The sequence below is a fragment of the Hibiscus syriacus genome, unplaced genomic scaffold, assembly GCF_006381635.1.
Source record: "Hibiscus syriacus cultivar Baekdansim isolate YM2019G1 unplaced genomic scaffold, ASM638163v2 tig00112738_pilon, whole genome shotgun sequence".
Classification (NCBI taxonomy): domain Eukaryota; kingdom Viridiplantae; phylum Streptophyta; class Magnoliopsida; order Malvales; family Malvaceae; genus Hibiscus; species Hibiscus syriacus.
In genome coordinates, this window is record NW_024063392.1 from 604,123 (window position 1) to 616,780 (window position 12,658).

Genomic DNA, 12,658 nt, shown 5'->3' on the forward strand with positions numbered 1-12,658 from the left:
TATTGCAATCAGATTTTTATAATATCATACTATTCTTATTCTATTAGCAAGACAGTATACTCCTTACACTTATCAGATCAGAAATTATTGACTTTGTGTTGGCATGTACACATTTTAAATCTCATTTAACTTCAGTTTAAGCCTAGAATCGGCTAAACCTTAGCTCTGATACCATTAAATGTAACACCCTCAACCCGTATCCGACCCGGATCCGAGTCCGAAGTGTCACATTAACTTTTCAAAACCTTTACTTGTATAAAATAGTGAGTAATTTAAAATTTATTATTACATATAACTAATTCAAAACCTTTACCGAACTATTCAGAGCTTATACAATATATTATTTTCAATACCTGCCAACTAGAACTTTATGTATTAAAATACATATTATTCACCTTTCTTCTGATCTGACCTTTGGTAAGGAGAACTGACCTGTCTTGCTCTACATTCTCTTTACTCTTCTCACTTCGATAACCTACGTGTGAAACAATCACACACTAAGTCTAGGACTTAGTGAGGCAATAAACATAAAATATAAACTATAGCTTGAAATCATGCATGAATAATTACTACTATCACTCATACTCTTATTCATGTAACAAATCCCTATAACACATATACAATATATCATTACATATAAGAACATATAAACACATATATTCATCACTCATCATGTCCATCATTAGCCTTATTTCATTATCAATATTATTATCGTTTATATAACTTAATACATATCCTCTTATACCTAGCATTTTAACCAACATTTGACTCATTTAATCATACAATCCACATATCCACATATAAATCATATAATACCATTCACAGCACAAAAACATATAAGTCACATGTAATATATTTGTTGTTATTTCTTTATTAGTCCATGTACACATGTGAGAACTATAGATATGTGAGTCTATAGAGGTTGAGCACTAATGTTGTCACCACAGCTCGTATAAATGCACCGAAGTGCCACGTAGAATTATACCGTAGTGCCGCGTAGAAATACACCGAAGTGCCATATAAGGTTGTCCCTAAAGACCACATATAAAATTCCTTAAGAATCATACACATATGCCAAGGATCAAGTATGTGTCTCAAAAGACCTCACACATATTCCAAAGAATACATATATGTCCCGAAGGACCGCGTAGACCCTCGACTCTTGGCATGCCAACTATACCCTAGCTCTCATGACACATAACATGGGCATTATCATTTATGTCATTTCACATTTTTCACATAAATACGTAGTTCACTTTCACATAAACACGTAGTTCACTTTCACATAGCACGTAGATTATGTCACATAAGTTGAATCACATATACGTATAAACACGTAAATCACTTTCACATATCACGTAGCTCATATCCACTTTTCATATTATTTCATATTTCTTGTCACATTGCTTATATCTTATTTTTATGTCTTATCATATATATATATATATATATATATATATATATATATATATATATTCACAAGTTTATATAATCCATCATACAACCCATATATCATAATTTTATTTAAGCATATATATCTTTCCCATCTAGCTCATCTTATATGTTCCTATTATCACTTATGTTCAAGTCTCCTATTTGATCTACTATTCTCATATCATCATATAGGTCAATATTATCTATTTTGTTTCAATTCTCATTCAATGATATAATTCTATTTTACTATTTCACATAAATGTTCATACCACTATTCACTTGGCCAGCTCACATTCTTATTGTTTATATAACCTTTACATTTGATTAATTCATTCCTATCATTTCTTCTAAACTTGCTTTTTACCATATTCCCATATTATTACCTAATTTATCCCATATCATGTATTCGCGTAGTCTTATATTCCATTTCTATATATATCTCAAAGATCTTATCAAAGAAATTCTCTTTTATATTCATATAATTTCTTATCATATCATATAGTTTATATCATCATAACATAGCATATATTCATATCAACCATAAAATACATATACAATAACATGTCAACACATACCATAAGACATAACTCAGACACTCATAACAAACACATGTTCATGTTCATACTTCATGCATAATACTATAGAAAATAAACTTGTCGAAAGTCGTATTTCCCATTAAACATCATATATAAAATAATGCGCACTCACCTTAGCCTCACTAAGTTCCAATCCAGTTTTATAATTTCCTCTCTTGCGATCGAATCATAACTTGATAATCGTTCCGGGAATTGTTCGTGCTCGATATCTATATAATCATTCATTGATACATATTAGTATCCAATTGATATACACTAATCTATCATTTCTTAAACCAAAAGAAAGGTATAATTGTATTTCCTTTGAAGTGCATTGATGCACTACCCATGCATCGATACACAAATCACCTTCGATGTTTTCATTTTAAGGGGGTGCATCGATGCATTTCCTGTGCATCGATACACACTGAACAATTTCTGGAAATTTGCCCTTGATGCATCGGTACACATTGAATGTGCATCGATGCACATAGACCAGAATTCCAATTTATACCAGAAAATCCACTCTTTTCAGCTTAATTACTTCATATATCATCCCCTTTCTTATTCTTAACTAACATACTCATATTCAAACTCATTTCTATTCATTAATCACCTTTTTAACATCAAAATCCTATTCTCCATATGTAATTCAAGATTTACACTAAATTTTCAACATGTTCCAAATCCACTTCTAACACTTCATATTCATTAATTTAACCATTGACAAGTCAAATTCAACTTCAAAATCTATTAACTCCTTGTATTTCACTAATTCACTTAAAAACTCTTCATATTTAATCCTTCATAACTTATCCATTTTGAAGTTTCAACATACTTTAATCTCTAAATAATCTTTCTTAGCACCCCAAGAATCAATACTAAGCTTAAAACTCAAGAATTAACCAACTGAAATTAAACTTACCTTTGCCATGGAGCTTACGAGAAGAGAAGTGGAAGGAGATAACCCAAGCTCCAGACTTTTCTTTTCTTCTCACCCTTTTCACGTGTTTTATAACCTTAAAAGAAAGATAAAAATCTTTTTGGTCAAATGACCATTTTACCCTTTATTTCCTTTAATAATTACTAAATAACCTTCATCATATTTCCAATAAATCATTGAACTATTCAATTATGCTACTTTAATCACCAATTTCTGAAACTTTACAATTTGGTCACTAACCTGGTATTGAGGATGTTACATAATGTATCTGGCATACCTCAGTACTTTCTGGATCACCTCAAGAAGCAGAATATTTATTTCCACTTTCCGTAATACATCCAAGATTTCTTTCTCCTCAAATTGTTTGTCTATTTTTATGAATCTTTCAGGAAAGGAAGGCGGAACGGTATAGGGAGATGGCGCAGAAGTTTGCGATTCATCTTTATTCTTTTCTTAGAATTCTACGTCAACTACTTCTTCTTCCCTCTGGGAGTTTGGCTTTTAATTTTTCTTCAGGGATCTTGCGCTTACTTTCGTTGGGACTGGTTGTTCAACAATTGTACCGCTTTGAAGCGTGATGGCATTAACATTATCTCTTGGATTCAGCTTAGTTTGTGATGATAGCCTCCCTTGTGATTCTAATCTCCCCAAGGTTTGAGTCAGTTGGCTCATTTGCTTTTCGAGCTCTTGAAAGCGAGCTTTAGTACTATTTTGAAATTTCCTCATGGGAAAGGGCCAACCTCTCAACGATTGATTCAAGCGATGATTTCTACGACTGAGAAGGTTATTGTAGGGGTGGCCTCGATTGATAATCTTGACATGGTCCGTGATTTAGGCCATAGCTCAAGTTTAGATGATATCTCCATCCTGGATTGGAAGCATTTTCGTATAGGTTTTAAGGCTTTTGGAGAGGTCTTGGAAAATTGTCCATTGTATTTACTTGTGTACCAGCATCTCCTTGTAGCATGGGGCAGCAGTCCGTCAAATGATCTGGCATCGTGCATATTTCGCATAGCCTCACTACTCTAATTTTTTCAACAATAAGAAAATTAACCACGTCAGTTAATTTGTCAATTTTATTTTCAAGTTTAGAACTTATCTAGAGAACTCGTCGGCTGGTTCACTTGAAAATTGTTGTGAATTCGCCACCATCGTCGAAATTAACTCTCTTGTTGCGTTTGGCATTATGTTGACTAGAGCTATTCCACTGGCAGCATCAACCATTTTCATCTCTAAGGGAGAAAGCCCTTCATAGAAATATTGAAGGGATGTTTGCTCAATTAATCTGTGTTGCGGACAATTTGCGCAAAGTTTCTTAAATCTTTCCCAATAATCATAAAATGACTCTCCGTCTTTTTGTTTAATTCCCAAAATGCGTCTCCTCAACTCGTTTGCCTTCGCTGTTGGGAAAAATCTGTCAAGAAAAATTCGATTTAAATCAGCCCATGTATTTATTGAATTTAGAGGTAAGTAGAATAACCACTCTTTAACTAAACCAAATAAAGAAAATGAAAAAACTCTCAATTTAATTTGGTCGTCAGAAAATCCTTGTGGTTTCATGCTTGAACAGACTAACTGGAATTCTGCCAAATGTTTATGCGGACTTTCACTTGGAAGAATGTTGAAGGTAGGAAGAAGATGAATAAGCCCAGTCTTAAGTTGAAACAGAGTTTCTCCTTGAGAAAATGTGATGCAAAGGGGTTGTTAGACCGTGAGAGTTGCGGCTAATTCTCGGATCGTGCAATTGTCCATCGGTTCAGGTGAAGTTGGTGTGAAATGTGATTCGACATTTGTAGTGGCATCGGGTATTGCTTCTTCGCAGGTATTGGCGTTAGATGATGCTTCAGGATCTGGATTTGATTGTTCTTGGCGTTGTACTTCTTGTTGTTTCCTCTTTTCCTGAATTGTTAGTTCACATAGCCTCTGGGATAGCGCTTCGATATGAGGTTCAAAATCTACTAGCTCTTCGGGATTTTACCTGGTCATAAATAAAAAACAAACTAAATCATTAACTTTTGCCGAAGTCCCCGGAAACGGCGCCAGTTTGACAACACGTCATTTTCATTGTCAAATAAATTTATCCTTAATCTCATTAAAAATAAATATAATAGTATAGAGAGAGTAAGGGTCGATCCACAAGGACTAAGGAAAATACTGAAACGATTGTTCTTGATCTTTGATCTAGGTAAAAAATGCAAGTAAATTAAAAAAATGGTTTGTTGAGAAAGCAAAAGTGATTCAAAGGAATATAAAGAATCGAAGAAAGTAAAATTAAAAACCAATACGATAAAATTAGCCTCGGGCTTTCGCCTGCCTCAAATTCCAATAGATCATTGAATATGATTTTTCCTCCAGTTAAATGTCGGTTTGAGTCCGCAAGGTTCAATCATTGTAGCTCATTTTCCTCTTTGGTGATTGACTTTCCCAAATCTATTTTAGGAATCACAATCCTTGTTCGAGTTAACTTCGACTATCGTTGTTAACTCAAAATAGTTTAAAAGCGACTCGAATTATGCTTTCTCTATGAAAGTCGAACTTGATCCCAATTTCTCTTAGCGTACCATTCGTTAAGTGTGTTCAAGGGAATTCGAATCAATTGATTTTATAATCCCAAAGGTAAACCATAACATCATCCAAGCCAAAATCTATTTTTGAAGTGAAAGCGTTTTGATTTTAAGAAAGAATATCCGCCAATCTAGTTTCCAAAAAATTTAGAATTTAACCCGAGAGGGTATGAGGTGTTTTTCGATTCTCACGATTCATAATCGAGTCATCGCTTTAGCCTTTGGTTATGGAAAACTTAGCTAAGTATGATAGAAATCATACTTAGCATTTTAAAAAATAAAACTTAAAATGAAAATGAAAACTTGAAAAGAGAAGAAAAGAAAGAACTTTATAAAACTAGAAGTAAGAAGAAGATTGAAATCTGAGTTGTGTGTAGGCTTACCCCAAGAGGGTATTTATAACCTCTAAAAACCTAGAGATAAACATAGAAATTAAAATTAAAATAATCCTAAAGATAATTTCAAATGTTTTCTAAATTCAAACTTTAAAATTTAAAAGTAAGTCTCCTAAGATATCTCTGTCCGTCCACCTTCTAGAAGGCGCTGACTAGATCTTCTAGAAAACTGCTGCTGTCTGGACCTTCTAGAAACTGTCACGTCAGATTGTATCATACCCAGAGTCGTGCTCATGTCTCCAGCTGTGACTAAATAATAAAAAAAATGCAGAATGCACCCGTTTTACTGCTAATTCTGAAAAGTAAGCTCCAGCACGAAAATAAGCATAAGACAACCAAATCAACATAAATAAATTCATAAGATCAAAGATTTAACAAGAAAATAATATCGATTTAGATCACTCATCAATGAATCCAATCTAATATATTCATTTGCAAAAATTCAACAAGCCATTCCGGTTTAGTGATCTTATACCAAGCAGATCTAGCAATCACGCAATCACGGAAAATATGGGAAATTGATTTTGTAGTCGATCCGCAAACATGACATCTTGGAGAGTCAGTCAGGTGGCAGCAAACTCATTCCTCATTCGTCATCAGTCGATTCTTACATATAAATCACAAAAGCATTCATACTCGGGGAAGACCTTTGTAGCGAAAAATGATTGTGAGAAAAAGTTAAGAGGATGAAGAACAGATAAAAATATAATTTTAATATAAAAATAAATAATTAAAAATTAAGCTTAAATTTATTGATGATTAAGAAAAAAATTACTGACATATATTAATATAATTGATTGGATCTATATCTTACGTGATGGTTCAGAAAATAATTTATCCAAGTACATGTATCATAATACATATTAATTGGAGATTAAGGTGGCTCATTTGTGTATATATGCACCCGCGTAGATATGTAAAGAATGTAATTTGTGCCAATTTTTTTGCAATTAAACAAACCACATTAATGAATATATACAAACATAAAATTTTATAAAAAAATTTGTATAACCATCAATATACGATCTATTGATCGACTAATCTAGATCAGATACTACAGAGACAAGGACGATCCTCTCAATCTAATTTACTCAATTCACAACTTCTAGGATTCAAATCCTTAACATCCCTTACTGAAGAGATCTAGTGTTTCATTCCTCTAGATCAACTAGTAATTGATAAATTTTAATTTTTTTAGTTTTTCGTAAATTACTATCACAATTATTAACATAACATCATTTTACAAATACATATTATAAATACAAATAATTATATTTTTTTGAATAAAAAATAAATAGATATAATTAAATTTAAATTTAAATAATTACCATTTTGTATATACACAGACTAATAAAAAATTATATATTTAAATCTCTTATTTAACATGTCTGATTGAATTTATTTTATGTATAGTCATATTTTACTTTGTAATTTTTTAATTTTAAAAAATGTATCGGTTAATATAATCAATATATATTTTTTAAAATTCCTTCTATAAAATTATTTTATTTTTATTTATTAAATAAACTTACGGACTATTATTAGTTAAAAATAATAACGAAAATCAACATACCAAATCTTTATTCAAAATTGGCAACTGAAACGATACCAACAAAGAACAGTCCACTACGAAACGATACCGTAATCAAGAGCAAAATTATCGAAGGGAACCTTCTTCTTCCTTGGTCAATTTCTTCACGCTCATCAAAGGTTTAAATTCAAACTTAATTCAACACAAAAGAATAAATTTTGTTTCCTCGAGAATCTACGGATCATTTTCAGAAGAAAAACATTTGAATAATATGAAACTCCTAAAAACCTGGGTCCTGTTTCTGTTCCTTCTGATTACGATCCAATCTAAGGCGTGGTTGGGGGTTAAAGCTCAAACTTCAAAGGATGAAGCTTATGTGACACTACTTTACGGAGATGAGTTTCTATTGGGGGTTAGGGTTTTGGGGAAATCTATAAAGAACACTGGGTCATCTAAAGACATGGTTGTTTTGGTCTCTGATGGCGTCTCTGATTATTCCAAGAGACTTCTCAAGGTAAAAATTTGGCCACTTGTTTCCTTTTCTGTTTGTTTCCTAAGAAAAACTACTACCTCAAAGCTAGCTACTTCACGTTTTTCTGAAAGAAGAAATAAAATCACTTCTTTTTCATTTCTGTTTATGTAAGCTTGTTAGCTATATAATCAATGCTCTGTTAGCTAAAATCACTTCTTTTTCATTTCTATTTCTGGGAACTTGTAGGCTATATAATTGATGCTCTGTTAGTTTGTTAGTAATTTTTGATACTTTGTTTCATCTTTTTGTTTTTCCTTGGTGGATAATTGGGCAGGCTGATGGGTGGATAGTGGAGAGGATAAGTTTATTGGAGAATCCAAATCAAGTTCGGCCAACGAGGTTTTGGGGTGTCTACACCAAATTGAAAATTTTTAATATGACTAACTACAAGAAAGGTAAAAAAAAAATTCCTTTTTTGGTTTCTTTATTCTTCATTTTTCTATTGATTAGAGAACATGTATAGGTAGGATTAGGGATGAATATGGTTGGGTTTACCTTATACTTGGCCCACTATCTGTGCATAAGCTTTACAGATGGTAAGTCTATGTTACCGGAACTCGTCTCCTTAAGGTATGTGTCCAACCCATATTCAAATATGGTTATGGATGGTTGCGAGTAAAATCCTTACAAAATATGGAACTTAGGAAAAAATGTTTAGCTTACATGAGTTGGATACATACCTGACACAGTGATGAAGCTCCTGAGCTCATGTTACACAATTGTTTATGAATGGCTATTATGGCTTCTGAGCATCTCTTATAATGAGCAAGTTTAAAACTATAAAGTCATTGAAACTGAACACAAAAACTTTCTCCTTATTGAGGTGGAGGGTTGGAATTTACTAACATATACATTGCAAACTAAATTGCTCATATCCTGGGTTGAATTGTTTTGTTTCACATAGTAAAATCTAGAACTTGAAAATATGTTTTATGTAACTTACATGAGAATATTATCCTTGCATTATTGTCTGGTTAGAACCAAGATTTTGAATATTTAATTTTATTACACCTCTAGCTAATCTAGGTTTTTGGTCAATTATGCCTTCCATTGCAATGGTTCTTCTTGTTGATTGCATTTTTTCACACTTGGAATTTTCTTGTGTAGTTGTGTATCTTGATGCGGATACTATAGTAGTCAAAAGCATTGAAGATTTGTTTCAATGTGAGAAATTCTGTGCCAATTTGAAGCATTCTGAGAGGCTGAATTCAGGAGTCATGGTAGTGGAACCATCTAAAGCTATTTTCAATGACATGATAGCCAAAGTTAAAAGTTTGCCTTCTTATACTGGAGGAGATCAAGGGTTTCTGAATTCTTACTACCCTGATTTTCCAAATGCACATGTTTTTGATCCTAATATGCCTCTGGATGTGTTGAAATCCCGACCCACTCCTAAGATGGAGCGTCTCTCCACTCTATATAATGCAGATGTTGGTCTTTACATGCTTGCCAACAAGGTACCACGACATATATCCACGCTAATATTATGTTTTAAACTTTATGCCATGCTTCTATTTTGTTGTTAGTCTTGTTTCACATGTTACATGTTCTATTACTAAAATTAACAAGAGATACAGTTTAGTTTCGTTAGTAAAAATATTAGAATAAATCTTACTTTAAAAAGGTTGGAAGAGAAGAAAACAGATTTTCAACCATTAGGAAGAGATCTAGCAGGTTGCTACTCCCTTTCAGTCAATCTTTGCCTTATAGTCAAGCAGTTGAGATTCACAATATGCTAACTATAGAATATGATTGATTTTAAGTTGCTTTTCATGTATTTGAATCCTCAGTTTATCCATTATGATGACCAATTGTTGTAGGCTTTTCTTGTTTTTAGATCACAAGGGGATTGGAATCATTAGATCTTGTATTTGAATCCCCATTTTAATTATGCATTATGATGACAAACTTTTGAATACTTTCTCTTGCTTTTGGATCATGAAGGGATTTGTTTCAATTCTTTCCTTTGGTTGTCAGGGGGCTATACCATGATGAAACTTATACTATTCTGAAAAAGGAAACAAAGTTCTGCTGTTACGTAGTATAATTTTTATTTTCTGGTTAAGTTTCCTTATCACTGTATGCATTATTTTGCAGTGGATGGTAGATGAGAGTGAACTTCGTGTTATTCACTATACTCTTGGTCCTCTTAAACCTTGGGATTGGTGGACATCTTGGCTCTTAAAACCAGTTGATGTCTGGCAGGTATTATCGGACTTCTTCACAATTTATAAGAAAAGCTCCCGTGTATTCCCAATCCTTTTTGCAAATTGTGATAAATGTCAAATAACTTGTTTGCCAATGTCGCAGAATGTTAGGGAACAGCTTGAAGAATCACTTCCTGGAACTGGTGGAGGCAAAAATCCGAATGACGAGCTTCTGATCAAACTCCTCTTTGTTTTACCTTTATGTGCTCTACTTTTTTGGTACTATCGTTCTTTCCTTCAGGTTAGTGACTGTTGATGTTGCTTTTTCTGAATTCAATTCTTACGTGGTTGCTGTCCCATACACCCATTCCCAAACCATATTACTTTCCGGTGCAGATAAGGGTTTCAATTTGCAGAACTTTATTGGGCAATCAGATCAGACACCTTTACTACATAATTAGGTCAAGCAGAATAACTGCTTACACAAGTGTTTCTTCGTCTTCCACCATTAATGCAAACAATCAGGTTAGTTCCTTTCTTCATATTCTAAGCTGCATTGATTCGGGTTTGATTAAATCCTGTTACCCTCTTTGTCTACTGAACTTCGATGTGAATTTATTAGTTGACTCGCTTCTATTATTTGATTTTTGTGTAATAGGGTTTGATTAAATTCTGTTACCCTATTTGTCTACTGATCTTCGATATGAATTTATTAGTTGACTCACTTCTATTATTTGATTTTGGTGTAATACAGTTTTCTAACAGCGGAGAGACCAAGGTGCCGCACTACCTTGGTGGGATTTCAATTCTCGTTTCTTTTATGGCTGCTGTGGTGTCCCTTGGATTTGGTATAGCAATTGTGCCTCGACAAGTGATGCCGTGGACTGGTTTGCTTTTGATGTATGAGTGGACATTTACTACCTTCTTTCTTTTGTTCGGAGCTTTTCTTCATTTGATTTATCAATGGGGAAGGAGAACGGCAACTCCATCAGGATCAGTTTCCTCTTATACGGATTCTTTTGATTCGGATACTCAAAAAGGTTATCTAGATCACATACAAAAACTATTGTGCATGATCAAGAGAAAAGATGATGTTCGTTCCTTTCTATCTTTAATGTGATAACGGTTGATAAATCTTGTATATTTTTCAGGTCATCAGCGGCATGCATCCTCTTGTGATGTTACAACTTGGTACTACGGGCTCGGGATGGCGTTTTTGGCTATAGCTGCCCCATCCTTACCATGTATTTTTGGGATCACTGCTCTTTTCTTGAGGTAATTCCAATTGATATATTATTGTTTTCTCCTGCCATTATGAACGAATACATTTTCAACGCTTTTAGACTTTAGGAAGAAACTAAAGAAGGAAGATGATAAATGCTGACGTTATCTCTTCATACGTTCTTGTCATCATCTATGTTGCTCATGACCCAAGTGCAAGTGTCGGGTACGGATATATGTCCAATACTTGTATCATATTTATTTCCATGTTTTTCTCGACTTGAGAGGATCTTCGGTCATATCTCTATATCCATGAACATGGGTGTCGCAAGAAAAATGAAGAGTCAGCTATATTGCTTTGAACCTTCGTATTTATTTAAGTACGTATACCGTGTTTAACACATATTTGGATGTAGGTAAGGATATATGACCCTCCAAAAGACCCTTCAAGTACATTAAGAAAAACATAAAGAGATTAAATATACCCTATTTGCATTTTCACCTAAATACGAGTAACATAGAGTCGGACTGACAGAGACGATCATGGAGGCTTTTAGGAGCTAAAACCTTATATCTAATGCTTGAAAATCCTTATTTTAACATTCTTGAATTACTCTAAATTTCATCGTCCATGCCATTTTCACACCAGATTGGGTCTAATGGTGGTTGGAGGGCTTATTTTAGCTTCTTTCATGGCATATGCATCGGAGCATCTTGCGATCCGCTCGTTCTCGAAAGGTCTTGAACACCGGGACTCCACACCCTCAAGAAGTGCATGTTTCCTGTGTTGATACCAAGCTTTTGTAAGTTATCGAATATATTATCAGGCTCAGTCAGAGACGGGTGTCGGATACAGAAAATGAAGATGGATGGATCGCTCACGTTGGAATATGTATGGAGCACATGAATGCTCCAAGGAAAACGAAGAATCTCGGTAACATTCGCTAATAGCTTTATTTTCTGTTTAATTTGTATTTTATGTAACATACAATTACAATGGTTGATGTGTGTATCGTTGCAGAAAAATGTCAAATTAGAATTTAAAAAATTATTTTCTTTTGATTTTATTGATTATTCTTTTAGAATAGGAAAGGACATAAGCTAAAGGAATCCTGTTTTGAACAATATGAAAAGGAATTTGATGACATTAGACGCATACTTGAGGTGGAGGTGCTTGAAAAAAAGTTTACCAATATATAATAAATTTAAAATTAAGGTAATCAACATCCATATATATATATATATATATATAATAATAGTGTTTGTAAATTTATTAAGTCAAGGTAGGTCTTGCATAATTTAGTTCATTAAGATAT

At 33.3% G+C, this 12,658-nt stretch overlaps 1 protein-coding gene across 1 annotated transcript; it reads left to right on the forward strand.

Moving 5' to 3' along the window:
- Positions 1 to 7,521: 7,521 nt before the first annotated feature.
- LOC120182848 (inositol phosphorylceramide glucuronosyltransferase 1-like) lies at positions 7,522 to 12,397 on the forward strand. The gene is made up of 9 exons (XM_039187700.1): positions 7,522 to 7,956; positions 8,249 to 8,369; positions 9,082 to 9,431; positions 10,072 to 10,179; positions 10,285 to 10,422; positions 10,518 to 10,646; positions 10,876 to 11,161; positions 11,273 to 11,396; positions 11,992 to 12,397. The coding sequence occupies exons 1-9, from the start codon at positions 7,714 to 7,716 to the stop codon at positions 12,131 to 12,133; spliced, it is 1,641 nt and encodes a 546-aa protein (XP_039043631.1). The 5' UTR covers positions 7,522 to 7,713; the 3' UTR covers positions 12,134 to 12,397.
- The last annotated feature ends 261 nt before the right edge of the window (positions 12,398 to 12,658 follow it).

Coding starts and splice junctions, on each gene's coding strand:
- LOC120182848 (XM_039187700.1), top strand. CDS start 7,714: ATGAAACTCCTAAAAACCTGGGTCCTGTTTCTGTTCCTTCTGATTACG. Junction 10,180..10,284: donor AACCAGTTGATGTCTGGCAG/GTATTATCGGAC, acceptor CCAATGTCGCAG/AATGTTAGGGAACAGCTTGA. Junction 10,423..10,517: donor ACTATCGTTCTTTCCTTCAG/GTTAGTGACTGT, acceptor TTTCCGGTGCAG/ATAAGGGTTTCAATTTGCAG.